The sequence below is a fragment of the Pocillopora damicornis genome, chromosome 8 (genome assembly GCF_964200805.1).
Source record: "Pocillopora damicornis chromosome 8, jaPocDami1.2, whole genome shotgun sequence".
Classification (NCBI taxonomy): Eukaryota; Metazoa; Cnidaria; class Anthozoa; order Scleractinia; family Pocilloporidae; genus Pocillopora; species Pocillopora damicornis.
The window spans coordinates 8166228-8183196 of NC_142677.1; the positions used below are offsets into that span (position 1 = coordinate 8166228).

Genomic DNA, 16969 nt, shown 5'->3' on the forward strand with positions numbered 1-16969 from the left:
TATTGCCGGACAAAAAGCTACGCACTTGTACTCTCATTAGGTTGTTATCCTAACCTTGGAAGTTGACATCACTCGTGTGCTCCATGTTTGACAATCTAAAGCACTCAAGGCTCAACTTAGTGATATCTCCGTAGTTAGAAGACACTCACAAATGTAAACCTTGCGCTGATAGAACAGTGTAAAGCGTTATGTAAATAAAACACATAAAATGATGTTAATCATAGAAAAATCACATTCGAGAACAGATCAACAAGAACCACAAAAATATTCTAAGACTATGTCAAAATTCTTCGAATATGTAAGTTTTATTACTCTTACACACATTTGTATCTCATTGTGTGGCCAGGATGCTTACGGTGAAAAGCATATGTGTGCGGAGAAGTCAACGCTATGTTGCTGGTATAAACTAATGACAATAACAGTAATAATGATGATAATATAATATAATAATACTAATAATAATAATAAGAAGAAGAAGAAGAAGAGGAAGAAGAACCAGTGCACGGTAAAATAACAAGAACTGACAGAACGGCTGAGTAGGAGGCTTTGGTGATTGACAAGATCTGTTGGTTTCTTTGTTAGCTCCCAAAACAATCCGAATGGTCATTAAGACTCTTGACAAGTGTCTCTTACGATCAAGGATGTTGTTAAACATGTATTTTATAATTCCTTTTTGGAAAGTTTGTTCATCTAGATTACTAATTGATTCTACATTTATATGACCACTGACCTTTAGTTTCCTTTCGGGCCCTTGAAGAATTTTTTCAAAAGCTTGAATAGTTTAAAATAAACGGTTGCTATTTCAGTTGTCTGTTTTAATTAATGATTTGAATTACTATGGACTCTTCCCCTGGAATTCCTATTTTTATGTGGAGCTCATCATCGGTTGCAATGATCCAAACGAGCACGCAAAAAAAATCCGCTTTGGTTTCGCGCCATCATCGAAATTATAACATTCCATCAGAATAGTGCTCGCCTCACACGCGGAAACGTTTTCTTACTGAAATTTTTTTGAAATTAGGAAACACATGTACATGCTGAACGTGACCCTGTCAGTCTGTCGCTTTGAAAAGATGTCCCTCGTACTGAGGATCAAATATAATATTTAAGACGTTTTTTAAACGCCTCTGACCAAACTGATGTGTATGTATTTCTGCAACCACAGACAAATTGTTAAAATAGTAAACGGCAGATTGGGCTCGACAAACCAAAACCACGCCTGGACCATTTTCCTAAAAATATCAAGATCCTTCAATCTAAGGTTTCTGATTTATTTTCATCCTTATCATTGTGACTGTCAACTTATACCGCACACACCGATACACTGCACACCAAAATCATCAAAGCATCACCTTATAATTAAAAGGTCATAGAAAAAGCGTAAACAAGCTGGCAACAAGCTTAATTCATGTAAGTCCTGATTACCTGGTGTGTCTCGCGACTTCTATTTCACACCTGTAAACATTTCAACAAGCATTATCAAGGCGCCAGCTCGACTCGCTGACATTCATAATATTGAAAAGTCAGTTGTCCTTCAATTACGTCTGTTAAAGAAAAGTCTTCCGCCCGCACTTGTAACGGAGTACGACAAACAAGAAACCACAAGAGCAATTTATGTCTCGGTATGTTTTAATTGCATCAAGATAGAATATCGCTTGAGTAGTTTGAGCTAATTAAGTCGTTCTGTTACCCGATTTTATTTCAATATGTCATTCATTCAAGCTGAACAGGTGTAGTGAGTTCTTTATACTTAGGATTCGTTTGGACGTCGTTTACGACTGTTAGTAGCTTTCCAAGTAGCTTGCCCGGTCTGGCAAGAAATAACGTTTAATTGGAGTTTGTAGGCAAACTATTGCATTGGTTTTGTACGAAAAAACTTCTAACTTAGAAAGATGCGTCCCAACATCTTCAATAGATAAGATGAATTTTATGGTTATTGCGTTTAATAAATCCACTATTACTAGCAAGTTTCCTGCTGTGAGCTAATACACCTTGTATAAGTTGATTTTTCGTTGAATCGCTTACATTGCTGAAAGGATCAAGTTCACGTTTACCCATATCTTAATTTTAATTTAACTTTTGGACAAAATTCAAACTGTGAATTACGCGATTGTTATTTTTGCGAATTTCAAATAAGAGATATACAGAACGTTAAGTTAACAGAAAGCGGCAAGTTCTTGAAAAGGGAAAGCCGCGTGAGCTTAATTCGAGATGATCTCTTCGTTTAACCCCAAGGGTTCGTATGATCAGCTCCATGACTACGCAGCTCCATGAGTGTTGCCCTCCTCACAAACTTCTTCGAGCCTCCCGCGTAAAGCAGAACAAGACGGAACGCAGAAAACACGCGTATATGCATGAAAACTTATTACACATACCACATTTGCAAGAGGTTATTTATAAATATATTGTGACAATGCTTTTTCAGTTTTAGGCGAGATTCATGACATTGCCGAGAAAATTTTGCCAGTGTTAAACGTGCTAATGAGATCCATGACAATTGACGCAGCAATAATGACGGTATTGGCGCCTTGTAAATGTGACACTGAGTCAGTCACAAGCTCTGTGGCGCCCTTCACTAGACACCGTGACCGTCACCTCAGCGAGTCATAATAACTTTGAGCCTATTGGCAAATCTGTTGTGCACATTCTAAGTAACAATACAGACTACACCACATGAAAGACCTTCGTAATGCTAAAAAAAAACCAATCAGCAAATGACTGCTTTGTTATGGTAAAAACGAATTAGAAAAGAGGCGTGAAACTATTTATAAAAGCGATAAATCCTGAACCATCATTTAGTTCATGGCCCGAGCACGAGCTTGAAATTTTAAATTTCCCGTCTACGCTTTATATTTTTACCAGCTTACCGAAAAAATTCCGCTTTTCGGCTTAGACCAAGGAACCCGCTATTTTCATTGGCGACGGGAAGGCAGTTTACTAATGAGGTCAGATAATTACATGACCAATAATTGTCGTTTATTTGTTTCATTGATATTTGTTAAAATATGTTGTAGTCGTATCATGGGAACGTATAGTTAAGATGAAATGCACACGTGCGAACAAACCGCACGCACGCCACAGTCTCTGATTTTCCTTTCTTAAAATCTTTTTTTCTTTTCTAAAGATAGATTAGGATGAAATATCTGAGGTATTAACTGCTGCCTTAGCTATAGTATCTACATCCGTGCAGTCATAAGGTTTTCATGCAATCAAGTTTGTTGAGGTTCCAACGATTGTTCTTGTTATGTAAGTTTACCTCATTTTTCCAATTGGAAGACGTTCTTCCAAAAAGAAATGCGATCACGATAAAAGGAAATCACGTTAGTAAAAAGCGCAGTTGTAGTTTTTCTTTATTATCATCATCATTCAAGACCGATCATCAACTCTGGCATGCAATTGAAAACACTGATGTTTGTAGTAACTTATTCCACTCTACTTCCTCTCCCTCCCTGGACTTAGATATTGATGCAACCTGAAGAAGTTCTTTAGAATCATTCTCGTTGCAATTTAGGCGTATATGCTGACGCTTCTGAAAAACTATTTACAAAGCTTACCAGTCTGCGAATGTTTTTCAATTGAAGATGATTTATGATTTTAAGTTGCAAGCAGTGAGATGTGACACTATGTGGTGTATGTAGACTCCGTGGCGAAATCATGACAACCTGGTACCAATCAAATCCTGAAAACAGGGAAATACGCTCCGTCTATTTCAACGCCTTACGAGCAAAACACCTAGAATCCCCAGTTATATCAATTTTCTTGGCTTTTATTCAGAAGCCTCTCTAAACCTCTTCCAGAAAGTCTATATAACTTAAAAGAAAACAAAGGAGGAAATTGAGTCCTGCCAAAAGATTGTAACTGATTAATTGTCCAAAGGATGTCTTAGAAGACTGCTGGTTTGTAGAAATACTAAACAAAATTAAATAAGGGAGGTGAGCTTTAACTGTCGACGATTTAAGATCGCACAGCCCTAAGTAAGATAAAAATCGTTACTGTAAAACAATAAGGCAATCGCCGCGCTCTTGATGTTAAAGTGTGCCGCAAATAATCAACTCGGTGGTCGAGTTTCATGTTGCAGGTTTTGATTAATAGGGGTCTCTCTTCAAATCTTCAAGGCCAAATTTAAGAGATCAAGTTTCGTTACTTCGTCAGTCTTCAGGCATTTCTCAAGTGTCAAGCAATTTGGGATTAACTAAAATTAGTAAACTAACTGATATCTTCATCTAAAGGTACGTTTGGCGACGGTCGGATTAATTAATGTTTCGTTAACAATTGCGGAACGGGGCCGGCAACAGTTTCGACGTGTTAAAAGGATAACCGCATCTTTATACTCAAGCTAGTTAAAGAGACGCGTTTCCTGCTGTACTGTGCAATTAGTGGCCAAAGTTTACAAGAACAATTGTTAACGTCTAAACCTCGGTAATCCGCCGTAATAGCTGCAATTGATTTTGTCATTATGAAGTGCCTAAGTTCATCTTGAGTAATGTATTGTGATACTCCCTCTTTATACAGGAAGAATGTTTGCCCCTTTGGTTTATAATGATTGGCTGTAAATGTACCCTTGAAAGGAATGCCAAACGCCATCAAAGCCGATGATTTATGAAATACGTATACGCAACCTATAAAACTCTTCAGTCAAGTCCGGAGTGCACGCGTCATTTCAAGATAGCTGGAGCAAGTCGATCAGCCATGAACAAGTCTATAGCTTTTGTGTTTCTCCTCGGGATCCTCATGTAAGTAAAAAAAAAAAAACCGCTTTAAGTTTTATGGAAAACTTTTAGAAATACCCGTAGCTCTCGTTTCATGTGCGAACTGATGACTGCAGAGTTTCCTTGTAGGTGAAGATATTATGCAGTTAGACGACACATGGCTTTTGTATTGAAGAGAACCCTTGTTGCTTAAGCGTTTCATAGTAAAAGTTAAAGTAGGCCTCTTTCTAATTCAAACCTTTTGCACGTTTTACATCTCATTTCGTGCTAAGCTGACACAGAGGTCAATTTTACATGTGCGATCTCCTAGTTGAAAACAATTTAAAGTATTGGCAAAACATTTCATCCTGCAGAATCTCGGCTGTGCCTGGATACAAGGGAAATCTTAATCAAACACAAGGTGATTTAAGTATTAAGTTTGCATTAATAAAATTAAAGCAGTAAATGATGATTGAGACCGCTTATTAGGTGAGTCGGATACTTGACCATATCGCTCTTTTTAACAAGCAAATTTCCTGCCTTTCTTAATAGCTGTATTGCACGATAGAATACTTAACGAGTCACTTGGGGCTTGACGTGCTAGACTTACTGGCGATTGCTAATCAGTCTTGAAAGAGTATTAATATAAAAAGGGCCCTCACTGCATGAGAAAACAGAAAAGAAGAGCTTTAATGAAATTCACGCTTCTTAATACTTTTCTCGCCGGAACAGAGAAAATATGAGTTCGATGGGAATAAGATCCTTGCAGCTTGATTCAGCTAAAAATGGAGACAGAATGGCTGAAATAGACTTCATTCTAGAAGTATCACCTCGATTCGAATTTTTTTTTTTTTTTTTTTTACCTTCACGTTGGAATTTACGTTTGTTTTTGTAACTGCTCACAAATGTTTATTCAGGAGTGTTTCTTGCTATAGTATGATGCCGTCTCATAATCCTGGATCGTGTTTTCTTTTTCCAATTCAAAAACATTTTATCGCCGCACTGTGATAGCAGCGTATGGTGGGCTCAACTATTTTTGTTGATATAAGGGATGCATTCAGTAAACTCGAGGTCCTCAGAAGGCATTGATTGCTTTATGTTGTACGGAAATAGCTTTTATCATACACCAATCTTGTAATTATTTGTAGACGGAAACTTTAATCTCGGTCTACCTATGGCAAGTGTTGCTACCCTGATTACGTTAAAGCCTTCCCTTATCTTTTCATTTCATTTCAATCCTATATTTACATGAAAAGAACCGCTTAGTAATGTGTCTCCTCGAAACAAAGCTTCAGCCAAGTTTTCAGCAAAGTTTTCAGCAAAGTGAGATGTTCATACGAGCGCTCAAGTCATTAGTCGAAAGTCGCGCCTTATCATGTCGTCCCTCTAAAGTTGGCAATCCATCCATCAACAGCTTATTGTGCGTGAGTTCTTGTCATGATCACTAACAGAGCAGCAATTGGTATCCGTATGCCGGTTTTACAAAAGAAGGCAGGTCGGAAAAAACCTAAAAATAATTTTAAATATTTTGATTATAAGGAACTTTCTAGAAGAAGTGATTAACTTAAAGGTGTACGAAATCAAAGGCTTTAACCTGTTATAACTGTGGTAATTATTTTAGGCTTTCTGGAACAAAAGCGGTTAAAAGGGGAAACGTTGAGAACTTTTCACGAGTCCTTTTGAAGTTTACTTTTTTAAGACAACTGAAGCAAATGGTAACTCCACAAAGACTTTTTATTTAACACAATACGTAAACAAAAACGAAGGTTCTTCCTGCAACTAACAAAATGCAACAGGATTTCATCGCTGAGACTTGAAGGTTAAATTTAGACTTTATAGGCAGTTCTGATTTGTTCTCTGGTTTAAGATACTCGAGTGTTTCAGAAAATCAAATAAAACTGTCACTCAGACCCGGGCCAATAAAAAGTGTTTGTCGAAAGAAATAAAACATTTTTGTGGCCACACAATAAATTTTTAAGCAATTGAAATGTCCGCAAGTCGAGTGGCACGTATCGTAATAAATACCGCTTTCTATATGTCTGTAACGTGAAGAAGAGAAAAATAGGCGGCAGCAATATATCCTATGACATCTTGATAACACTATCTTTTTCTTGTTGGGGAGGAGACACATTTCGCCGAATTATGCTTTGGTAAAGATAAAGTCCTCTCACTGAGTCAAAGGGTATGAGTGTCTGGCGGGATTTAGGGGTGTCACAGATAAACAAGTGTCATAAACTGGCATATTACCCCAGCAGTCCGCTGACCAAGTAATAACTTAACCAAGAGGGTTGCAAAGTAACAAGCTAAATTTTTGTCAATTTAGAAAAAAGATTGCGTTAGGAAAATTCAGTGAATTTAATGCATTAATTTCTTCTCGTGGATAAAAAATTTAAGATATTCTAACTGCTTTTTTCATCTGTACAGGTTCCAACGCAACCAACGCAACCAATGAAACCAATGCAACTCAAGTACTCATTACTACAGGTAATTACAACTTGACTGTACACAGTATGACATAAAGACGGGAGAGTTTTTCTGTTGCTACAATTTTTTTCAGCTGAGGATAACTAGGTTGTTTTAGAGACGTTTCATTGTTATAGAAAAGTTAGTCTCGCTCTCTCTCTAATTCAGAGCTTCTGCAAGTTTTGCAACTCGTATGCCGTTACCAGAGAATTTCGTGCCATGCTCGGACATAGATATTAACGTCATTCTGAACAGGTTATTTATTTTGCACAGCTTCCAACGCAACCCAAAGATCTATAAATAGTGGTTATTTCAACTTAACTCAAATACCCACACCCTCTACGAGTGGTGCTCCCACCAACTCCAGTTTGTCAGCAAGGTGCAGCAGAAAGACCATTCTACTCAGGAAAACCCACGGTAGAATCCGTTCCCCAAACTTCCCTAACAACTATGACGTAAACCAAGTATGCACTTGGAAAGTACAAGTACCTCGTGGATACCTTATCAAGGCCCGCTTCGGATCAATTGATCTTCAAAATTCAGATAATTGCCAAAAGGATAAAGTTATGCTGTCCAGTTCAAAACAGTTTCGAAATCCACACATACACTGTGGAAGTGCAGTGCCATTCAGATTCATATCCAAAAAAAACACTCTCTGGGTTCAATTTTACTCTGATCAGTCAATCACTGGCAAGGGATTCTCCATAACCTACACTGCAATTGGTAAGTTCAAGTATTCATTCTTGAATAAAGACAAGTGAGTAAATTTATATCCACCGAAGTAAAGTAGAAAAAGTGAATGAGGTTCCACGCAGGAAATTCTCGGGAAAATGAGGAATTTGAGAGGTAATAAACCCGCACAGCCTTTCTCTGTGCTTTTCTGTCACCGAAAAAAAGAAGACCTCTCTTCTAGTCGGACTGCGATATCCATCCTTTCAACAAGCTAATGATTATGACGCATGTACGCACAAGGACCTCCTATTTTAGCTTCTAACACAATGAAATGAAGACATTACTAATAATGTTCACGTTTTTTAATTTCTACATTCTTCACTCTTAAACAGATGAAAACGAGTGCAAAATGGATGTGTGCACATTTCCCACGCTGTGCACAAACACGCTTGGAAGTTTTGTGTGTGGCTGCCTTGATGGTTATGTCAGCAAAGGACGAAAGCAGGAGGCGACTTGCGTGGGTAGGTGGAAGTTAAATGTACTGATAACTCTTAAAAGGCTTACACTTTTATGATTTTGCTATGGATTAGCACATCTTGATGTTAAACCAATAGTTGGATGCCTGAAAAAATTTTTTATCTTTTCATCACGCCTGAGTTGCACGATTGGTTAAAAATTTATTGATTTTTTCATAGTTAAAACACTTTGTTTCAACTTCAAGTTCATGTGCATAACCTGAACTCGATAATAATAATAACTTTCTTAAATGACGCCCACGACAGCTATTCTCAATCTACTCCTTGACATAGATGAATACTCTTTCGCTTCACTTGCTTTGCTCAGTAATTAATCTTATGTTCAAAATATTTTAGATTTTGCTTACATAGGTAAGATTAAAGAGAAGCTTTTATTGATAAGCAAAGGATAGATTTGGCTGTTTTGAGTGATGACTAAGTTCCAAATTGTTTGATATAAGTGATACATACTGCAACCAGCTTAAGTTGTGAATACGGAAAAAACTGTCACTTTGAAAAATAAACAAATACATTGAAACAAGGAGACAACCAGAAAAACGAAAGTAAAAAAAAAAAAAGTAGCCGATCAGTGTAAGTGAGGTCATTCGATGACATCTTTTGTCTTTTATCGCAGACATTAATGAATGCAAATATAATAATGGAGGTTGCCAACACAAGTGCGTGAACACGAGGGGAAGCCATTATTGCAAGTGCAGAAAAGGCTATAAACTAGCACCGGACGGGAAAAGGTGCAGAGGTAATCGAAATAATTGAAGGAACCTCAGGTTTTACGCGAAAGGGATAAAACTGCGCCCCGAACATGCGTAATAGATGGAATGCGCAGACTTTCTCATAGTATTTATGGCTATTAGTTAAAGCACTGACATACTGAAGGGTTTTCAGGAGATTTTGTGCGGGCGTGTAGACAGTTAAATCGTTTCTTGCTTATGCAAACAACGCATCACACAGTTATGTTGAGTCATCTTTTCGTAAAAGTTCAATCATTTTATAAGTTATCTTTTATCATATATTGCAATGACGAAGGCTAAAAACTTCACCTAAATAACAAGAGAGCATTAGCTCTTGCATCTGGTCTCCTGGTTTTTGCTGCAAGGCTACACACAGGCCAACAAGAGAACACAATCGGAAAAAATGGAGACAATTATTTGCTGCAATTGTTTTTATCCATTCAAGACACAGCATATCAGTCTGATATCTAGTAACTGAAATACATATGTCGACGAGTTCATAGACAAAACGTGTTATTAAGTTTTTAATGAAATTACATTAAATATTGGTGAGTTTCACTGGAATATTCAGTGTCTTTTTTAAAGAGTTTTCTCGCAGCATCTACAATAAAGCTTCTCTGACTAAACTTAGCTCCAACATAAGCTTTAACATGCGCAAGAACCATTCCTAATCCTAAAAGCGATCACGGTTGCTCAGAAGTTTCTAGATTCCCTTTTTTCCCAAGGAAAATCCAAATTTGGATCAACGTTGCAAGCGCTTTCACTTAGAAGCAACTAATTTAATTTTAATTGACAATCTATTGGCCATCCTCCCGCACAATTTCACGATTGTTCTTGAACTTTTTCCCTCTATCCCATATATATATATATATATATATATATATATATATATATGTATGTATATCTTCTGTGTTGCTACTTATATTTTGATGATAGTTCCAACCAATAGCGAATGTTTCTCTGTAAAGACAAAAAATATTAGTAAAGAGATCATTATGTCAGTCTAACAGATTAAATTTAGATGAAAATGATTTCAACCACCTTAAATAGAAAATATGTCCAAAAATTTATTAGAATTCTCTCATAAAAGTTAGTTATCGCTTAAGGTTCCCCGCGGCGTGATCGGCGACGTCGTCATCTATATGCGGCTGAGTCGGACAATTTCCCAAGATACTTTAAGGCTTGGCGTACGTGCCCGCACGTACCTGGATCACAAAAGTTCAAAAGAAAAGTCAACAATCAATTAATGAGATAAACGTTTTAAAACAACAAAGGCGTAATATTTGGAATAATTGTGTCATGTGTGGTTTACCGCGTGTCTCGTGTGCAGTGAGATTATCTATCGACAGCAAGAAATTTCCGTCGCTTTCCATCTTTAGAACCGGAAATAGAAAGTCGGCGATTACGGGCTGATTTTTAGAAACTGTCAAAGTTCAAAACGGCTCTGAATCAATTTTCAAAGAGATTTATGATTTTAAAAAAAGCTGAATAGTGTGATGATTAGTTCGTTTTGTGACTTTTTTCCTATGTGTTAATTAAAAGTAAGTGAAAAACAATTTGGCTCTTGACGAAGACTAAGATGAAGGGTGATTTGGTGCCATATTGTCAAGGCCCACTGGCAGTGGGTGGAATTTGGAGCAAGGGCACACAGCCCATATGCGACGGTTTTGATTCTCTTAAATAACATTAGCAACAAACTACTGATGCGAGCTGACAGATGCTTGATGTATCTCGTTATACTTGATTAGTAAAAAATTGCCTTGCATGCAGATTCCTGGCCATGGCTGCACGGACCTTGAAAAAGGACTCTCTAAAGGAAATGCGTTTCCATAGCAGATACTGCTGACGCCAGAAATTCCTAATCTTATCTCATATATTTAGCGCTATTTATGTAGAAAATTTCAAATTTCGTCTGGATATATCCATATCGTGGGAAAATGTTAACATATACATGCGAACTATCCTATATCACAGTAATAATAGCACTCCTGTAAATAAGGCGAAAAACGATCGGTGTCAAGTTTTCCAATTCTCCTTTTTAACAGGATTACAAGCTCAAGCAATTTCCTTTTAGATTTATGGCTTCCGTTTTAATATCAAATGTTTTTCTATAATTAGGCTTCAAAACTAACAAACAAGAAAACTTTCCATTTGTGATAAACTTGGCCTATTGCAAGCTTGGAATTGATCCTCTATTCAAGGGAGGAAACGCTCATCCTAACTTCCAATCTGATCACCATCCGATCATTAGCAGCTGTCATTAGGTTTAGTGTAAGCCGCATTCTTTCGACTCAGGCGAGTACTCGTGAGCTTTTTTTTCTCCAATTTTCAAGACCCTTTTTTTTTTTTTAAATAACAAGTTTGAAAAGGCATTTAAGGTAAAAAGGGATAAAGTGTGATAGACAACGCCAAAAATAGGGGAGTCATGACAAGTCTCCGGCCTGCAGGTGCCAACATAGGATTTCCTTGTTAGGAGCAGTTGATTATCACGGACAGTCCAAAAGTAGCTCCACAGTTTCTATTTGCATATCAGAAGTAAGCTGTTAGCTCAAACTGAGTGAGAATTGCTCACTCGAAGGCTTTTTTACAAATTAGTGTTGTGTGCACGAAATTATCACTTTGGCGCCACTGTTTTCATTTGATGATGGTTCATTTTAAGATCAGTCGATAATACTTTGTAAATAATATAATCCTCTATAGATTCTTTGTCATTGATGAGTGATAGTATTTGCTCGGTGGGATCTACAAGTAAATTCGTTGTTTGCCTTCTTGAAGACGAAACTCTCATAGTCCTGTTCTGGTAGTTTTAAGAAGGCACTTTTTGTCCCGTTAACTCTGTTAAAGGTTAGATTGTATAATGTTCCCCTCGTCTCTTTCGCTTAAATCCTAGCGACAACATACGGTAAAGAGCCATCTGCAATACCATATACTGTCTATTGTTGCGGGCTGTTTAAGTATACACCCGTGTCACTTTCGCCGTTTTTCTGAAACTGTAAATAACATTTTTCCTTACCTGCTCACTATTAATCGCTTACGCTTATGTTCAGTCAATTTCTTTTACCTCAGCAGGTAGAAGCGAGTGCACTAAGAACAACGGAGGATGTTCCCACCTCTGCATTAACACAAGATCCTCGTACCGCTGCGCATGTCCATCGGGATATGCGCTGAACTCTGATAAAAAAACGTGTTATCTTGGTAAGAGGATTGATTAATCTCCAGAAACTATTTCCATTTGCAGCGCCAATTTACGCTCTTGATAACTTGTTTGCGTGATATGAAGGCTAACCACAAGAAAGTTGGCACATAGCCGCTTCTTTCCTGCTAGGGGTTTATTCATAAATCATGGCTCTGTCAAGATTTTTACCAACTTCGTTGGCATGATCTCTTTTCATCTACCCGCAGGGAAGAAAAACTTCAGGGACTTTTGTTTCAATAGCACGTGCACTTAGCTTCCTGCAGGCAAAAACGTAAATGAAAACAAACAGAAAAGAGGGACAATTTGAACAAAAAGATAGAGGAGCAAAATCTGATAAACAATTTCTTATAGCAAATGTCTTTTCTGACGTTCTTTCATTCTTGTTCAATTTAGAAATTTCCTTTACCAATGACCAATACATGGTGAAAGTAAGTGAAAGTACGCGTCTTCACACGGTGGTTAGTAAACTACAGGCAAGAACTTTCCCGGATAGACGCATCATCACTTACGCTCTTTTATCGGAGAACCTCAAGACACCTACGATTTTTGAAATCAACTCAAGAACTGGAGAAATTATTCTTAGTAAAAGACCCGACATACGCGAAATGCGAACTTTCCTACTTGAGATTGAAGCTAGCAGTTTTGATGGAAAGAAGCATAGATCAGCCAAGGCATTTGTACTCATTAACTTTTCAAAAGTTCAAAGCCGCGGAGGGTCTTTGTCTTTTACACGTTCGTCTTTTTATATCAAGGTTCCTTGTAACACGCCATTAAATACGACTGTTTATCGCGCTCAGACAAAAAACATAGGGAGGGGTGGTAGCACTCGAATCAGCTTTCTACGAAAGTTAGATCACTTTTCAATCACTGGGGGAGGAAAAATCAAGATTCAAAGAAGTCTTCTGCCGTTTTGTGATGTTACTCCTTCAAAGAAATTTCGAACATCTGTTGCAGCCCGCGACACCTCAGGCACGAAACGAAATGCGCATGCTTTGCTGCAGATCGAGATAACACCGCCAATACGACTGCCTCAAGGCAATGCTGGCAGTAGAAGTTATCTTTGAAAAAACTTGTTCCACCAGACAGTGCCGAAGCGCTGATTCTCCGTTGCGCGGGAAATGGTCACAACAGAATGGAAACAACTTCACTGGCTTTCACTGGATTTCATCGCAAGAAGTGGTGTATCGCCTGGTAACTACGGAAAGTATGTCCACCTGACAAAACAATCATGAAAAAGCACCTATGTTAACGACCACGCAATACGAAAAAAGCGCTAACGTAGAAATATTATTTAATTCGACGTATCTCAGAGACTCTGCAATAAAATTGTGGTAAGGACAAAACAGCATGACAATGAATCCAGGTCGATGTTTGGAAGGTTAAAGAGAGGTACAGTCGGATGTAGGCGTGAGAAATGACACTGTATTTTACCTTTAAAAAATAAACACAACAGATAAGGTTTTTAAAAGGTACAATCTCGTAATTCAAAAGACTAGCAGTTATCGGGTATGCCACATTTTCGGAGGTTTGATTAAACTGACCTGTCAATTAAATTCAAACTAGAAGATCTATAACATGACTTAATGTTGCCTGAGTAAGAACTTGTTAATGAAAGGAATATCTTTTTATCGAGAGCACTATGTTAATCAATTCATGTCGGTAACAGGACTGAAAAGTGAAACAGAAACTGCCCGCTTGTGATGATAAAAGCCCCCCCTAAGAGACTAGCGTATAAATAAACTATTTGCCTCAGACATCAAGAGTACCTAGTCATGTTTTCAAATGAAGATCGTCCTGTGCCGGAGAAAAAAAATTGAACAAAGGAAGAAACTAGGTATAAAATGAAACAAATTTACCTGTTAGACCCCCACCCACCCACCCCCCACCCCCTCCTTCCCAATGACTATGGTTAGCTGGTAAATATTCACGTGGCCTTGCATAAATTTTGATGTATCCCGCCGCTGGACTGAGCTGTAGGAAGCGGACACCAGTTGCCAAATTTTCGTATTTCTTTTTTTAATTACTGTAGGTCCTTTATTTTCGACGTCGACTGGAGTCAGCTCGGATACCGATCGATATGAACAATATGCATCCATAAAACTACGGATCATTCTTGTTGTCGTCGAGGTTGCAAGCCAGAAGAGAGCAGGCATGATGAATTGAAATAAATGCTATTGATAAATGAGAATGCAATATCGCACGTTTGCGTGAATTATCAAAATTTATGTGTATCTTTCTCCTGAGAGCAAGGAAAAACAGTCGACACTCAATTACCCTCGCCAGCTTGAAAAAAATCGATTTCCCCTTTTGACATCTGTTATTCGTTTAACGCAATTTCGATCTCGGCAACCCTTGCTGACTTGAACCTTACGCAAACCTAAATAAATTTTCCGCTCCGTTTAGTTCATTCTTGGTAAAATCTTACTCTCAATAAATCGAGCGATGCGTTTCACGTCGTAATGAGCCAAAACGAAGTGTTCTGTGTTCAGAATATTGTATTTAAATAGGTAAAATATTGAACTTTTCTAGTGCCCGTCCATCTGGGTTTCGTTTCAGGGTACACAACTACAGCGAATTGCGTCCTCATGAAGTTTCGTTGCATAACCCCTTCTTCACAACGTTCCAGTAGCACTCGAAGTCTGTGATGTAGCCAAATTTATCAAAGTGCATTTCCCTTGAAGGTTCGCGTTAGCGAGGTCGACTGCATTCAGATAAATCCCTTGCATTTGCAACGAACTATTGAATAAAATCATCAACCCCCTATCACCATAAAACCGACCAGAGGCGAATCACTCTCTGTTACACATTGGAGAAACCAGCTTACTTCAAGAGTAACTTGTTGCCTGAAATTCCACGTAAACCAAAAAAACGTCACACCTCTTGTTATGGAATTTAAACAAAAAGTTGCAACCTACGTAGGGCTGCTAGGTTGTATTAAAAAACACTTCGTTAGCACAAATCAGATGGAAGGGTAGTCTAGAGGCTTATCGTTTTACCTACAATTGGTTATTTAAGTACATCAGAAAACCTAAACTATCGCGGCAACAATTCCTGCAAAAACCTATTCTTAAAGGTTGCACGTGACTTTCCACACGTGGTTATGACCTGTTTGCGGCTACATACTTCAAAACACGTGAAAGCTCGAAAGGTCTAAAAACTCACTTGCTCCTCGGGTTAGCAAAAGGCATTAAACTAATGCTAACTGGTATTTTGACAAAGGTAATCCGTACATGGGCAACAAATGACCTGAAATGGAGACTGTGAAATTTCCTTCTTATATTTTGGGCTTGATTTGTCGCAAACTTGCCGTTAGGTAGGTCATTGCATGCAGTCTCCACAAAATGAAATAAGCAAACATAATAAACTCCATTCAGTTGTTGGCTATTTCGCTGTGAAGAAAGACCTTCACAAATATCAGGTAAACCTCATGACTAGTGACAAGAAGTAAGTCAAATAAAGCCCTGGAACGTAGGTAGTCATTCCTATACATGCCTCGTAATCTGTGAATCTAACCGATGTAATACCTTTGTTCTCGAGCTGTGCCTTGCATGCCTTAAGGTTGAAGACCAGATTACACGTTTCTTACATCTCTTTTAGGAGCAGTTGGGTAAGTTTCTTGGCAGCAGAATCATTGATTTCAATTTAACCTTCAAGGCGCAGGAGTCAGCCGGTTCAAATCGGTTTTCAAGTTCTTTTCAGAGTCATTCTGCGACCATATTTTGCATCAGATTATCTCATGTCGCGAAGTCTTTTCGTGGCTAAAATTAGTCAAATGTGTTTACGTTAAATATCTCCTCATGTGATACACTTCAACCAATGGGCTTCTTGCCGTGACCCTTAGATCAAAATTGTCAATCCAAAAATTGCACTAAGCGTGGGAACTGAAAAAAATTCTGTTTCTTTCAGTGCCTTTCCATCATCATCATATTTCAGTTCTCTGAATGATTAGCCCCTCGTGGAATTGAGCTGAAACATTCCAAGGCCATGGTGCATAACAAACCATTCCTCAGTATGGTAATCTAAACTAAAAAGGTTTTTCCGCTAAATTTTGTTCTTTTAGGTGAAACGGTAGTTCGACGAAATTCGTCATAATCTTCAGAGAAATGCGCCCTGATTAAAACTTTTATTTAATGTTCCAGTGTAGCCAGATAGAGTCAGAGTTGGAGTTAGAGTTAGAGTTCTTTCGTGGGTGATAATAGTATACCTTTGAATAATGATGGATGGACGAAGGAATAGGTAGATAAATAATACTAGTCAGTCAATCCAAGATGGCACCCAAACCCTGAAATCGCACAGCACCTACAGACAACTTAGAAGCGAAACAAATAATGTACGTTCCCCTCACGAATGTGACGACACGTTTTTAATTTGATTTTGATTTTGTTGAAAAATTCCAAGAATATCATGACATAGTAGTCTTTCTTCAAGCTCTGAGTCGAATTAAACATTTCTGGTAAGCTTCGGTTAACATTTCGGTTCTTCATTAATTTTAATCCAGTGAAAAATACAGCCACAACAAATGTCTTATCTCCGCCAGTCTGGAAATGAATGCTCTCTAATAAAAGGACACCAACAGACAATCTAAACCCAGTCAAAAATCCCAAAATTCGTAAGTAAAAGATACAAGTAACACTCATGATGAAAAGAAGAGTGGCAGAATCGCAGTCTTGACTATTAAAATTTTTT

The 16969-nt window shown here is 38.0% G+C and overlaps 1 protein-coding gene and 1 long non-coding RNA gene across 5 annotated transcripts; one reads left to right on the top strand and one right to left on the bottom strand.

Annotated features, from left to right (window-relative positions):
• Positions 1–1501: 1501 nt before the first annotated feature.
• LOC113684330 (uncharacterized) lies at positions 1502–13751 on the top strand. 4 transcript variants are annotated; one of them, XM_089181228.1, is made up of 9 exons: positions 1502–1622; positions 4513–4733; positions 5063–5109; positions 7113–7172; positions 7425–7874; positions 8216–8344; positions 8973–9095; positions 12154–12282; positions 12677–13751. In XM_089181228.1, exons 2-9 carry the CDS (start codon positions 4600–4602, stop codon positions 13345–13347), a joined length of 1743 nt encoding a protein of 580 aa, XP_089037354.1. In that variant the 5' UTR covers positions 1502–1622; positions 4513–4599; the 3' UTR covers positions 13348–13751. The 4 variants fall into 4 exon arrangements, with proteins under 4 accessions (XP_089037354.1, XP_027057486.2, XP_089037352.1 ...); XM_027201685.2 differs by lacking the exon at positions 1502–1622 and adding an exon at positions 2251–2389; XM_089181226.1 differs by lacking the exon at positions 1502–1622 and adding an exon at positions 2809–2945.
• On the bottom strand, positions 11156–16043 carry LOC149041265 (uncharacterized). The gene is made up of 2 exons (XR_016179467.1): positions 15808–16043; positions 11156–13497 (listed from the first exon to the last, which is right to left on the bottom strand). It is a non-coding gene; the product is annotated as an uncharacterized LOC149041265 (long non-coding RNA).
• Positions 16044–16969: the final 926 nt, after the last annotated feature.